The 14,446-nt window shown below is 39.4% G+C and overlaps 1 protein-coding gene across 11 annotated transcripts in view; it reads left to right on the top strand.

Moving 5' to 3' along the window:
* Positions 1-14,446, top strand: part of MARCHF8 (membrane associated ring-CH-type finger 8) — a 162,113-nt gene that overhangs the window by 96,869 nt on the left and 50,798 nt on the right. The window contains exon 4 of one of the 11 annotated variants that reach the window (XM_053582418.1): positions 3,259-3,377. The exons of the other annotated variants lie outside the window; for them this stretch is intronic. Within the exon in view, the coding sequence (XP_053438393.1) occupies positions 3,348-3,377 (30 nt within the window). The 5' untranslated portion in view covers positions 3,259-3,347. The remainder of the gene's footprint in view (positions 1-3,258; positions 3,378-14,446) is intronic. 11 annotated transcript variants of the gene reach the window in all.

Genomic DNA, 14,446 nt, shown 5'->3' with positions numbered 1-14,446 from the left:
TGAGTTTTTCAAAAGTTCAGTGGACATTTTTAATGCTTTTGCCACTGTGGAAGTTGGAGTTTGATCAAAAGTTTCTGAGTGAGTTTACTTTTGTGGTAAAGGATTATGCTGGTCTTTATGGAGGATAGGTCTGAGAATATCCTGAAGAGATGGTTTAGTTATGGCAAATTTCTTCAAGATGTGAATGTCATTAAAGTATTTAATTTCTCCATCATAAATGAAACTCAGTTTAGCTGGATACAGGATCCTGGGTTGAAAGTTATTTTGTTTTAGGAGATTAAAAGTCGATGACCACCCTCTTCTGGCTTGAAAGATTTCAGCAGAGAGATCTGTAGTCCTTCTAGTATTCTTCCCTTTGAATAGGTTATGGTGTTCTTACGTCTGGCTGCTTTCAGAATTTTCTCCTTCATATTAACTTTAGTAAAGTTAATTATGATGTGCCTGGATGATATCTTATTTGGGTTGAGTCGTTCTGAGTTCTGAAACTGTCTGCTATCTGAATTTCAGAATCTCTTGGCATGTCTGGAAAATTCTCTTTTCATAATTTCATGGAGAAGAGCCTCTGTGCCTTGTGAAGCCACTTCATCACTTTCAGGGATTCCAATGAGGCGGATATTACCCTTCTTCGAATTATCACAGAGCTCTCTGAGAGAATGATCCATTTTTGCTCTCCATTTCTCTTCCTCTTTGAGAGTTCGGGAGCGTTCTAAAGCTTTGTGTTCAGTGTCAGAAATTCTTTCTTCTGCTTGCTCCAGTCTATTAATGCAGGATTCTACTGTGTTTTTCAGATCTTTGAGGGCTGCAAATTCTTGCTTCAATGTGTCAAAATATTTGGTGATTTTAGCTTTAAATTTGTTGAATTCTTGAGACAACTTTGAATTGCTTGTGGAATTTCTAATTCCAACTTTTCCTCCATTCTGTTAATCTTGTTTGCAATCTAAATTCTGAATATGATTTCTGACATCTTGGCCATCTTTTGTTTGTATCCTTGGGGTTGCAGCTCGCCTCAGCAGGGTTGGTGTGTGTTCTTCAACCTTGTCTCTTGGTGCAGCTCTAATACACCAGGTTACTTGCTAAATTTCTGTCCTTTACTCTCCTTCTGTCTGGGAGCCTCTGTGGAAAGCTGGCTTCAGTCAGCCATCTTGCCTCCTTCCTGTTTTTTTAATTTTTATTTAATTTTTAATTATTATGAGTACATAATAGTTATATATCTTTATAGGGTACATGTGATGTTTTGATATAGGCATGTGATGTAAATTCATCAAATTAAAGTATCAGTGACATTCTTAACCTTATACTGTACGGATGCGCTATGAGAGAAAAGGACAATAAGCAAAATACTGAAAAAATACTGATGGCTGTGGCGGGAGAGTGGGTGGGTCTAGGCAGTACTGGCAGGAGCACTGGGAATTCTAAGGGAGTGGAACCCCTCCCTGAGTGCTTCTCTCTGATAACAAGGAAAACATACTGGAGATCACTATTTTAGTGTTCCTGGGCTGGGATGGAAGTAGAGAAAGGTAGAATAATGAGTAATCAGCTGTAGTGCTGATGGTTTTCATCAGGACCTGGATTGCACAGCAGAAGGGGACGTCAAGGAGACAAGTCTCTTTGGGGAATAGGAAGTGGAAGAAGGGGCACATCCTGAGCTGCATGTTATAGGGCTCCCTTCTCACTCGGGATGGGGTGGAGGAGAGGATAGTCAGGGTATGGAGGGAAAGGATTATGAATGGAAAGGCAGAGGAGAACAGTCTGGACTGACTCTTTCTGATGGACATGAAATCTCATAAGACACTGAGGCATTTAAAAGAAGCTAAGATGAAAGGAACATCCCTGGGAGGAGAGAGCAGAGTCAGGGCTTCCAGTAGAAGCTGGTTTCTGTGTCCTTGCCCACACTCCATGATCCTCCACCCCCAGCACCAGTTCATGATCTAGTTGGAAGGGGGAGGATTCCCCTAGACAACACAGTACCACACAAAGAAGGGCTGGACAGAATGTCCTGTGAATCATGAATCACTGAGAAGACATGGCCAGGCCTCTGTACACATAGCAGGACAGACAGAGAATGGCTGAGTGTGTGAGGAAGGATGCAGTCTCTTCTGGAAGAAATCATGATCTCCCTTCAAAAAAGAGAATTCTTGAGTACTGTGGAATAGCTTAGTAAGAATTTGAATTTTATAGAACATAAGCTCAGAAGTGATAAAACAACAGAATGAAGTAAAAACAATAAAATACAGAGCCAAGGAGACAATCAGTTTTCAGAACTAACAAATAACTTAGAAGCAGCTAGGAACAGAATACTCACGACTGAAAAATTAAATTACTCAACAGCAAAACCTTGAAATATTTACAGGGTGCAGAGGAAAAATAAAGAATGAAGCAGTTAGGAAAAACTGACGGGTGTGTAAAACAACTGGAGAACATTACAAGTGACTGGGCTTCCTAGAGGTGGAGCTGGATGGTAGGAGTATGGGCTTTCCATTCATGGGTTCAAGCTCCTTTTAGAATTATGTTTTTAAGTTCCAGAGAATCAATGACTTCAGACATCACTCATTTGGAAGCATGTAAGCATTGACAAACGGGTGAAAATTAATGTTCATGTGCTTCCTAGAAGAATACCAAAGGGATGAAAGATTTATTTATAGCCTGAATCCGAAAATTCCCCTTTGAAGCTTTTGTTTCCTGGCATTGCTACTCAGCGCTCCCCTCCCCCACCCAGTGATGATTTTCTTTGGTTTGCAGATCTTTTGCTAAATGTAAATACTGACCTGCTGATCACAGAGCAAGCAAATTGCTACTTTTTCTACAACCAGTTCCCACTACCTAGGGCTGGTTCTATGGAGAAAGAAATCTTTCTTTTTGGTCAGACATCTGTGGTTAATCATTTACCTTTTCTATTACTATTTTTTTTAATCGCTAAGTAAGTCTGAGTGAGAGGCTAGCATGCAAGAAAAACGAACAGATCCAGTAACATTTACTGTCATTGACTGGAAAGAAAACTGAACTTGTGTTTCTTGCATGCCATCCACTATGGCTTAGAATCTTTACCTTGCAGATTGCTGTGGGGAGACCATAGAGCAAAAGAGAAATTGGTTTCTGGAATGGACTTGTCATGAATTATTCATTCACTACCTCATTCCTTGGAAATCAGCTGGAGGAAGTAGTCCAGTTTGATCGCAGGAGTGTTATGCCCAGGGCTTCAGCAAGCCCTCACAAGTCCAGCTGCAACAACCAACCATGTGCTTCTGCTGGCTGCTGTAGGGCGGCAGCTGCTGTGCAGACAGAGCTCATCCCCCAGCGTGGAGCACAGGGACCATGCAGCAGCAAAGAGCCGTGCTGAGGACACACTGATGCGTTCTTGTTGGAAAATGAAGCTTCAGGTAGGAGAAGAGCCTTGTTAGCAGTGCCTGGTTTCTCACTGAATGCGGGTGTCGTTAGGCCTTACAGAACAAATATGTGTAGAACCCGGAGTTTCTCAAGGTTGCCTTACTGTTGAGGTTTCCAGCCAGTGGAGCTGAGCGGGTCAATTCCATTTTCTAGGATATACTTTGTGTCTAACAAAACTGTTCTTGAAATTGTGAAAAGTATTCTTAAGCCAATAAGCATTTACATATATAAATTATCTTTTAAAAATAATACCTATTACTCTTGATGTGAAAGATATTTTTTACTGACATAGTACTGCCCATTTAATTTTAAATTATGCAGTTATGGCTCTGGAAAATCCTGAGAAAGACAACTTTGTTCATAATTTGAGTGAGCACAGCTGCAGGTTCTCCTGCTATTTTCTGGAGGAAGTAGTGTTTTCAGAAGCCACCTCAATTCTTTCTGCTGTAAGCATTCATTCTGGAAAGACCTTTTAACTTCTCATAGGATGGAAAAATGCATGGAAAGCAGAACAAAGGGTCTTTGGTTCTTTGTTCTGTTTGTTGGTATTATTTACTGAGTATGTGTAAGCCAGACGTGTAATTTCATTTGGCAGGGCCGTTCCAGTGTTGCCATTTGCTTCCTCTGTCTGATTTTGTCTGGATGCTATCGCTGTTAACTTTCCTGAGGCTGTGAGATGCTCTTGTTCTGTGGGGACACAAAACTAGTAAAGCTGAAAAGAGCCCCAGAGCATTAAGAAAACTGGAGCAAATTGGATATATTATTTCTTAGTAAACCTCGTTTGTAGTTTTGAAACTCTCACAAACATCCTTTGAAGACACATATTCAGAGTTCTGAGACCACTAGAGAAAATCTTCAGTCTCCTTCTACACTGTTTTCTTAAGCTCCACAAGAGCAGGGATTTTTGTTTTCTTCATTCATCATTCCCAGGGGGTTAGAACTGTACCTGGCTCATAGCAGGTAGTCATTATATTGTTCCTGAATGAGCACATTTTGTGCCAGATACCTTTCTACAGAGGTTCCTTGCTCAGACAGCACTGTAGGAAGTAGTTATGGTGTTACAATTTTTATAATAACTTTTATAGAAAGTGAATTATGATTTGTGTTGATAAGATTATTTCATCTTCAGAGTTTTATGTATTTATTGGATATATTATTTTAAAATGGCAGAAAGTCGCACACACTGGGGCTGGCAGGTTTGAACCTGGCTCAGGCCTGCTAAACCACAATGGCAACTGCAACAACAACAAAAAAAATAGGCAGGCATCATGGTGGGTACCTATAGTTCCAGCCACTTGGGAGGCTGAGGCAAGAGAATCGCTTAAGCCCAAGAGTTTGAGGTTGCTATGAGCTATGATGCCACGGCACTCTACTGAGTTGACAATAGTGAGACTATTTCAAAAAAAAAGAAAAAAGGCAGAAATTTATGTGTCCTGGAGTAGCTAGGACTACAAGCCTGTTCCATCATGGCCAAATAATTTTTAAAATTTTTTATAGAAAAGAGTTTTCCCTGTGTTGCCCTAGCTAGCAAGCGATCCTCTTGCCTCAGCCTCCCAGAGTGCTGGGATTATAGGCATGCGCCACTGTGCCCTGCCTGCAAGTTTCTATAGGGATCTTAGATTGGAGTCTTTAAAAAGCTTCTTGTGGTTGGGCATGGTGGCTCACACCTGCATTCCTCACTCTGGGAGGCTGAGGCGGGTGGATCGATTGAGCTCAGGAGTTTGAGACCAGCATGAGCAAGAACAAAACCCCATCTCTATTAAAAATAGAAAAACTGAGGCAAGAAGGTGACCCAAGCCCAGGAATTTTAGGTTGCTCTGAGCTATGATGACATGGCATTCTACTCAGGGTGACAGAGTGAAACTCTGTCCTGGAAAAAAAAAAAAAATAAATAAATAAAAAGCTTCTTGTTAGGGCGGCGCCTGTGGCTCAGTGAGTAGGGCGCCGGCCCCATATGCCCAGGGTGGCGGGTTCAAACCCAGCCCCGGCCAAACAGCAACAACAACAACAAAAAAATAGCCGGGCGTTGTGGCGGGCGCCTGTAGTCCCAGCTGCTCCGGAGGCTGAGGCAAGAGAATCGCGTAAGCGCAAGAGTTAGAGGTTGCTGTGAGCTGTGTGACGCTACGGCACTCTACCGAGGGCGGTACAGTGAGACTCTGTCTCTACAAAAAAAAAAAAAGCTTCTTGTTACCCTGTTTCCCCCGAAAATAAGACATCCTCCGAAAATAAGACCTACTTACAGGAAAGATAAGACGTCCCCTGAAAATAAGACCTAGCGCATCTTTGGGAGCACACCTTAAAAATAAGACACTGTCTTATTTTCGGGGAAACAGGGTATTTGTGGTCCTAAGGACTTGTAGTAATCCAAGCCAGGAACTTGCCATTAGATTTCTCCTGTATTACCTATAAGGATTTCTTGAGCTCCTCCAAATGTTTTAATGTTCTGGGTCTCCATGGCAATGGCTTTTCTTATGTACTTGTGAGGCTGGAAACTCTATTAATACAGTTTTTCCAAAGAAGGCTTTGTATGCATAGCTCTGTAAAGTCAACCATAGTTCTTTGAAAGTGTCTAGTCATAAAGGATTAAATGAACATCATTTTCAAATGTGAGCTTGGTTGCACAACCAGTGTTTCCAATTATGTCCTAATAAAAAGAAAGGACAAATACTTGTTGAACTTATGCAGTTAACTTTATTGGTGTGAAAATGAGAATATTCATTAAGTTTTTGTAATCCTAGCAGTCTGGGAGGCTGAGGTGGGTGGATTGCTAGAGCTCAGGAGTTTAAGACTAGCTTGAGCAAGAGCGAGACTCCATGTCTACTAAAAATAGAAAAAATAGCTGAGTGTCATGGTGGGTGTCTGTGGTCCCAGTTACTTGGGAGACTGAGACAAGCGGATCCCTTGAGCCCAGGACTTTCAGGTTGCTATGAGCTATGATGATGTCACAGCACTCAACCCTTAGGTGACAGTGTGAAACTCTGTCTCAAAAAAAAAAGAGAGAACATTCATTAAGTTTCTGAACTCCGGAGGGCTAAAGCAAGGTGAATAAGATATCATTTACAAGGGTTTCATTGCAGTTTACAAAAGCAAAGTCTTCTAAATTGTTATAAGTTACAAATAGCTTTAAGAAGACAGAGACAAGGCTTCCTTATTTGTCTAGAAAATATAATATTCAAACAATATCAACAAAACGAAATGACAATCATCCTTCATCAGTTCATTCAGCTTATTTAATTAATTCTTACTCCAGTGAATCTGAGGTTAGCAGTCTTATGAACTGACTGTCTTCTTGATAAGAATTCTGGAAATTTTGACGTAAGCCACTGGTACGGCCTCAAAATTGTTTAAACAATGTCATCACAAGCCTGTACCCAAAAGGACTTGGCATAGTCCTTTTCCATGGGGCTCTGACACAGTATTGTGGCCTGCAGCTGATGGCAAAGGCTTTGAGGGAAACATCAGTCTAAAACAGATAGAATATCTGTAGATGATGACAAAAGATTTGGCTGCTGCTGATTTGTTTTTTTTTTTTCCGTAGAGACAGAGTCTTTATGGCCCTCGGTAGAGTGCCATGGCATCACATAGCTCACAGCAACCTCCAACTCCTGGGCTCAAGTGATTCTCTTGCCTCAGCCTCCCAAGTAGCTGGGACTACAGGCGCCTGCCACAAGGCCCAACTATTTTTTGGTTGCAGTTCAGCCGGGGCCGAGTTTGAACCCGCCACCCTCCGTATATCGGGCCAGCGCCTTACCGACTGAGCCACAGGTGCCGCCCTGCTGTTGATTTGTTATTGATAATTTTCAAAAATGAAAGTTCTGATGAGAATATATTTTAGGAAAAATATAACTGACAGGAAATTTGGCTGTTTCTGTAACATCAAAGCAAGTTAATAAAGTCACTCCATAAAATATTTGACAGAATTGGGCGGCGCCTGTGGCTCAGAGGAGTAGGGCGCCAGCTCTATAGGCTGGAGGTGGTGGGCTCAAACCCAGCCCTGGCCAAAAACTGCAAAAAAAAAAAAAAAAAAAAAAAATATATATATATATATATATATATTTGACAGAATACTTAAAAACATGATGAACTCTGTAGTCAAAGAATACAATAAACATTTTATCTGATTTATAAAAGCAGTTGAGCAGAAATTTTACACAGAAAAAAAAAATCTTGAAATATAATAATCCTGGATAGAATGTACCACAAATATATAAAAAAAAATCAAATAAAGAGTTAGTAAGGTTGGAATAGATTCTTAACTTCTCTGTGTTAATGAAACTCCATAGTAAGTGATGTGAATTCCCAGTTGGCAACCAATTGGCCCGGAAGATGCTGATTCAAATTTAAAAAGTAAAATTGTGACCAAGTTAACATTTTAAAAAATAACAGAAATTAAGTTTGATAATAGTCTGGGTGCAATAATCCCGGCACTGCTGGGTGCTCATGTCTGTAATCCCAGCACTTTAGGAGGCTTAGGCAGGAGGATCACTTTAGCCTAGGAATTCTAGTATAGCTTGAATAATATAACAAGATCTTGTTTCTATAAAAAATAAAAAAATTTGGCAGGTGTGGTGGGGTAGGCCTGTGGTCTCCGCTACTCAGGAGGATCACCTGAGCCCAGGAATTCGAGGCTGCAGTGAGCTATGATCATGCCACTGCACTCTAGCCTGGGCAACAGAGTGAGACACTCTGTAAAAACAAAAGACTGAAAAAAACTGATGACAACACAGACAGGAGTATCAGGAGGTTGAACATAGAAACTGTTAGGGTAGGGACTCACGAAGAGCTTATGGTGCAGGTTGGGGAAAGAATTCTTACATGGGGATAGAAGAGTTTATTTCACTTTCTTGAGAAAGGAGGAAAGAGAGAGCATGTCACTGAGAAGGTGAGGAGTAGTCGGCAGTTGAGCTGCCAGGAGTATTAATGGGTAAAAATACCTTTTTTTCCTGCTTCAGACTGATAACAGGAGGTGGCCGCACAGCTCTGCTTGTTTTTCTGTCTTTTTTTTTCCCCTACTGTGAGGCTGACTTTATCAGGTCCTTGAAATGTAGTTCTGGTAGGAACTGAAGTGGTGAGCTCACACCCCTACTGTCTGCTTACGGCTCTTGGAGGCTGTGGAAATGAACTCTTAGAGCTGTGATTTTCAGCTAGTATGCTGTGAGAGGATCTTAGGTGTGCTACAAAAATTTTTTATTTATTTTTTTTAATCAAAAAAATATATGTAATATGAAAGTTATTCTAAAATGTACCATCCAGTGACATTTACCATACTCATGTTGCACAGCTATCACCTGTGTCTAGTTTTAGGCATTTTCATCATCCTGCCATCACAGTTACAAAAATTTTTTAAAGTCAATAAATTCTTTTTGAAAGAAGTTCAAAGAACATTAAATATATTCTTTTTCACTTTTTTTTGATCAACATAATTGAAATGTACTACAGAAGTTTTATCTATAGGTTCAACATGTTGTGAAATAAAGAAGGTTGAAAAACACTGTCTTAGAGATAAAGAGTTAGTACCTAGCTAGAAGGAGAGCTACTTGATGAAAAAAACAAAAAAACCTAAAAAACTAAAAGAGATAAAGAGTTAGGCTTGAAGATGAGTTGATTCCCAGTTGATGAATCAAAACAAAACAAAGGGCAATTGTTTTGTGAGTTTTTCTTTAAATGTGCAAATTATGTGCTATGAGTTTATTCCTCTTACTTTCTGTTTGATAGTTTATTTTTCTCTGTTAGGTAGGTTATTATTAATAGGTTTCTGAAAGGCAACCTTACTGTCATGATAGCGAGGGAATTGACAAATCTCTTTTGATTTGCTAACTCTTCCCTTGCATTTCATTAGTAGTAACAAACCCAATATTTGGAGCAGTTTTTCTTTTATAAGCTGAAGGAGTAAATTTTTGTCATCTTTCAGAGGCCCTTCTGGAAATCTCAGATAGTTTTATGTACAAAAGTATTCAAAATTTTTATTTTACATTTAAGAGTTGAATTTATGAAGACAAAAATCAGAAGTTTTCAGGAGATTTCAATATTTAAGTTAGGAATCAAATCGTGGGTGTCTGAGAAATAGTATTTGCTTACTTAGTTCAAAGTGGCATCCAAACATTTGAGAATAAACAGGAAGTACCATGATTGTAAAGCATTTAGCTTTTTTATAGGTGAAAAGTCTTTGTTTTATATTTAATAAGGACATAGCAAAGTCAACATGAAAAGCACAGAAAATAGTTCTGGTAAAAAAAGAATCTTTACAGAGTAGATACCTTATGACCTCTTTTTAAGAGCAGATTAGTAATCCAAGAAGATTTTATAATTTTAACGGAGAAAACCAAATTCTAGTTTCGTTTTGTGTTTTTTGTAAGAGACAGGGTCTCACTCTGTCACCTGGGCTGCAGTGCAGGTAGTGTGATCGTGGTTCACTGCAGCCTTGAAGCCTGGGCTCAAATGATCCTCCAGAGTAGATAGGTTTGCAGATGTGCACCACCACACCTGCTTTTCAAATATTTTGTAGAGACGGGGTCTCAAATGTGTTGCTGGTCATGAACTCCTGGCCTCAAGTGAATCTCTCTCCTAGGCCTCCCATAGTTCTGGGATTACAGGTCAAGCCTCCGTGTCAGGCCCAAATTCTCATTTAGTGTGTGTGTGTAACATTTGCTCCTATGGGATCTACAAGTTCTTCTATATAATCTTATGAATTAACCCATGAAAACTGTGCTGGCTTTGGCCAAGGTGAATAAAATTTCTTTTCCTCAAACATTCCACAACTTCCTCTATCAATTCATGTTTTGTCCCTCACAACTGGTATAGTTTGGATATTTGTCTTCTCTAAGTCTCATGTTGACATTTGATGCTGGAGGTGGAGCCTACGGGGAGATGTTTGGGTTATGGTAGCGCATCCCTTGTGGATAACTTAGTGTTGTCCTCCTGGTAATGAGTGAGTTTTCACTGCTAGTTCCTGAGACAACTGATTGTTAAAAAGAGCCTGGCACCTCCTTTCTCTCATCATCCAGCCTTCCTCCATGAGTGGAAGCTCCCTGAGGCCCTCCCCAGAAGCAGATGCTGGCGCCATGCTTCTTGTACAGCCTTTAGAACTGTGAGCCAGATAAACCACTTTTGCTTATAAATTATCAAGCCTCAGGTATTCCTTTATAGCAATGGAGAAGACTAAGACAACTACTCTCTTTCTTATTCTGAGCAATCAGTGCTTTTATTTGAGGACAAAGTATTTTTTTTTCTTAATAAACAAAACTCATTCCAGTTTACACATGATCTTATACCTGTCACCATTACTGTAGTAGTAGCCTCATTCACATCTTATGTATCGTTTTTAACCAAAGTAGCTTCTATTACATAGAGAAAACTAGAGAGCGGGTAATTGTTAACCGTCACATGCCACTGTTTTAGCAAACTAGCAAAGGCTAACGTCCAGAGCTAATAGGACTTGCTTTAACTGCAAATACGTGTCTCAGAGCAGCAAAAATGAAGATATTTAACTAAGTAACAGACCCAAAGATCTGTTAATATCTGTTATATCTCTTTGTAGCATGTAAAAATAAGGACAAAAGGTATATTAACTTAAAATTAAGCTTATTAATAAATGTTTCAGTAATTCAGTTTTACTTAGAAATGATCTTGATATCCAATGCAGATCCATTCATTATTATGATTTCAAGTAATAGTAGTCCAGGTTTTCATGTTACCTAAATATCTTGGAAATTTACTTTCAAGTTGCCATATTGCAAGATGCAATTACTGATGATATACAAGTTCATCAGGATAATGATTCAATTTGGTTGAACTGAATTTACATTTTCTATAATCTTAAACATTAAGTAGAAGTAATGCTAGCATATTCAATTACAAATTAGCTATATAAATTTAGAAAAGCCATACCCAAACAGAGTAAAAACGATGCTTATACTTAACGTGGGTAAGTCAGACAAAATATAGCTGTTTCTATTAGATCATAAGCGTTGTACTAGTCTCATTTGCCAATAATTAGCCTTCATTATGTGAACTTCATTTCTTAACATGGCTCCATATTGGTTTCTGTAAGAATACTTTTCTTTTTTTTTTGCAGTTTTTGGCCAGGGCTGGGTTTGAACCTGCCATCTCTGGCATATGGGGCCAGCACCCTGCCCATTTGAGCTACAGACGCTGCCCTCTGTAAGGATACTTCTGAAATCTGCCACACTTGAAAGTGTCAGATGTTTAACTTTGTTATTTTATGGGACTTTTAGGAATATTTTGTTTATATAGGTACTTATTTATTGCTACAAGTCAATCAGAATATATTCCGTTAGGAGATTTTAATCTACTTTATTAATACCATCTTGAGGTAGAAAAATAACATGTCATCACACAGTGAAAAGTAAGGATATTTCTGAATTACACATAGATGTGCAGCTGCAGATAGAGTTTATAATTTCAATTCTGAAATTCAACTATGGGTCTAGAGTGAACACAGAACTACATAACTGATACGTCCGTATCAAAGAGCTGTTCTTTTACCAGTGAGCATGAATTCTTAATTGATTTGGAGTCTGGACAGACAAATAGGCAGACGGAAAAATGAACAAACCAGGCTATCTATAGTCTTTCACACATTAGCCCATTCACAGAGATTACAGACATTTCAAAATGGCCAGACCATAAAACTAAATCCCTAGTGGAAAGTAATAGTACATTGGAGGCAAACCAAAAGCTAATTTAGCAGAGAGCAAGTCCTTTCCCTTCTAAATAGGCCTAGATTTCACAGTCATGTATTTTCAATCATCTCTAGCTGTAGGAGACAATTCTGATTGTCCTAAAGCAATTGATATTATTCTGTTCCTCAACTAGTCACTGTGTCAAAGAGTAGATAGGGACAGAATGTTGCTGGGAAACGTGTTTCCTGGCTCAAACAAGCTAGACCATATCTGGCATTAGTTGCTAGCCTGTGGCATCTATTAGGCACAAATAAATGGATAGCAACTTAACTGTAATAGAATTTGGCAACAACCAGGAAGTTGCCTATAACAGTCCCTAATATGTGTAATTGACTCCGTGGATATAAATGAGGAGAGATAGGCAGTCTCTTGTCACAGGGATTGTTTTAGGCCATTTAGCAACTGCCCTAGAACTGGGACTGGGGAACCAATCCTATCGAAAGGCAAGGCTGAGGAGTTCAGGGCTCTTTATGGAAAGGTAAAGGAAAGAACAGTGTTGGAGAGTCTGGTTGTGAAATGGAGAAACTGAGCCATTGATACGGGTCTTGCTGCAGGTCCTGATCCTGAAATAGAAGTCAGCAGTCCTTGTTTCTTATTCACTTTAAATAGTGAGATCTTGATTAAGAACTAGAAAGAATAAGCATTTAATTGTATATGTAATAACAATTTGAAATTAAGAATAATAAAACCAAAAATCTAAGTCTTTTTCTAAAAAGTAGAAATGCAGAATGTGACACTATCTTTGTAGATTGTCAGAACTGTAAGTGACCTCCGAGCCGCTCAGTATGAGGCCTACTCACTCAGCTGAAGAGGGAAGAGGGACACAGTAAAGGAAGTACCAGTGCTGAAGCTGACAGAAAGTAACTTCGTCAAAATGGAAAAATTTGGGAGGAATCAAGAGTATCACCTGAGCCCAGGAGTTCCTGGGCTCTTTATTCATTGTTTATTTTTATTAGTTTTTTAGAGACAGGGTCTCACTTTGTTGCCCAGGTTGGAGTTCAGCATCCTGATCATACTCATTGTAGCCTTGAACTCCTTGGTTTAAATGATCCTCCTACCTCAAACCTCCTAAAAAGCTGGGAATGCAGGCAAATGCTACCATGCCCAGCTAATTAAAAAATTTTTTTAGATAGGGTCTCATTATGTTGCCCAGGTTGGCCTCAAACTTCTGGGCTCAAGTGATCCTCTTGATTCCTCCTAACTGGAATTACAGGCATGAACCACCATGCTCAATTAGATCTCTGTGTGGAAACATGTCCTCAGCTAGATTGCTCCGTTTAAACAAGCTGGATAAACGAACATGAATTTTGATATCCTTAGCTATCATAATAATCATTAATCAATAATTATAATCTGGGCGGCGCCTGTGGCTCAGTGAGTAAGGCACCGGCCCCATATGCCGAGGGTGGTGGGTTCAAGCCCGGCCCCGGCCAAACTGCAACAAAAAAAAAAAAAAAAAATAGCCGGGCGTTGTGGCGGGCGCCTGTAGTCCCAGCTGCTCGGGAGGCTGAGGCAAGAGAATCGCCTAAGCCCAAGAGTTAGAGGTTGCTGTGAGCTGTGTGATGCCACGACACTCTACCCGAGGGCGGTACAGTGAGACTCTGTCTCTACAAAAAAAAAAAAAAAATCAATAATTATAATCATTAATTACAAATGCTCTTTAAATTTATGAAGCAATATCTAGAAACAAAATTGGCTATATTCAGCATATTTACCATGTAAGAATGGCATTCAGACTGTATGTTGTTTTATTGTTAGATTCTGAGGAGGATCATTCACTTAAAGTTCGAATTCCCAGTGTTAGCTATGTAATAGTATTTTGTAATCAGATAGTTGGTGTCCTGTATTAATTAGCATATGCATAAAAACCACTTGAGCTACTTTATACTGTGGCACAGTATTTTATACATCATAAAGTTGTTATTTTTTTGATCTTAGTATTTTTTAAACATTGAGATGTAATACCACAAAATCACTCTTAATAAGTGTACAATGTAACAATTTTAAGTATGCTTGTAGGGTTGTACATCTGTCAGCACTATCCCAGTTCAGACCGTTTTTACAACCCCCAAATGAAATATTGTGCCCATTGGCAGTCACTCCCTAGTCCCTCTTCCCTGCAGCTCCTGGCAGCCACTAACATACTTAATGTCTTTATGGATTTGCCTATTTTGAACATTTCATATAGATGGAATTATACCATACGTGGTCTTTTTGACTGGCTTCTTTCACTTAGCATTTTTTCAGATTTCGTTTGTGGCATGTATTTCTGTCTTCTTGATGACTGCATAGTATTCACTGTACCACATTTTGTTTCTCCATCTATTGATGGACATTTGAGTTGTTTCCACCTTTTGGAT

The sequence above is a fragment of the Nycticebus coucang genome, chromosome 3 (assembly GCF_027406575.1).
Source record: "Nycticebus coucang isolate mNycCou1 chromosome 3, mNycCou1.pri, whole genome shotgun sequence".
Taxonomy (NCBI): domain Eukaryota; kingdom Metazoa; phylum Chordata; class Mammalia; order Primates; family Lorisidae; genus Nycticebus; species Nycticebus coucang.
This window is presented reverse-complemented; position numbering and strand designations above follow the sequence as displayed.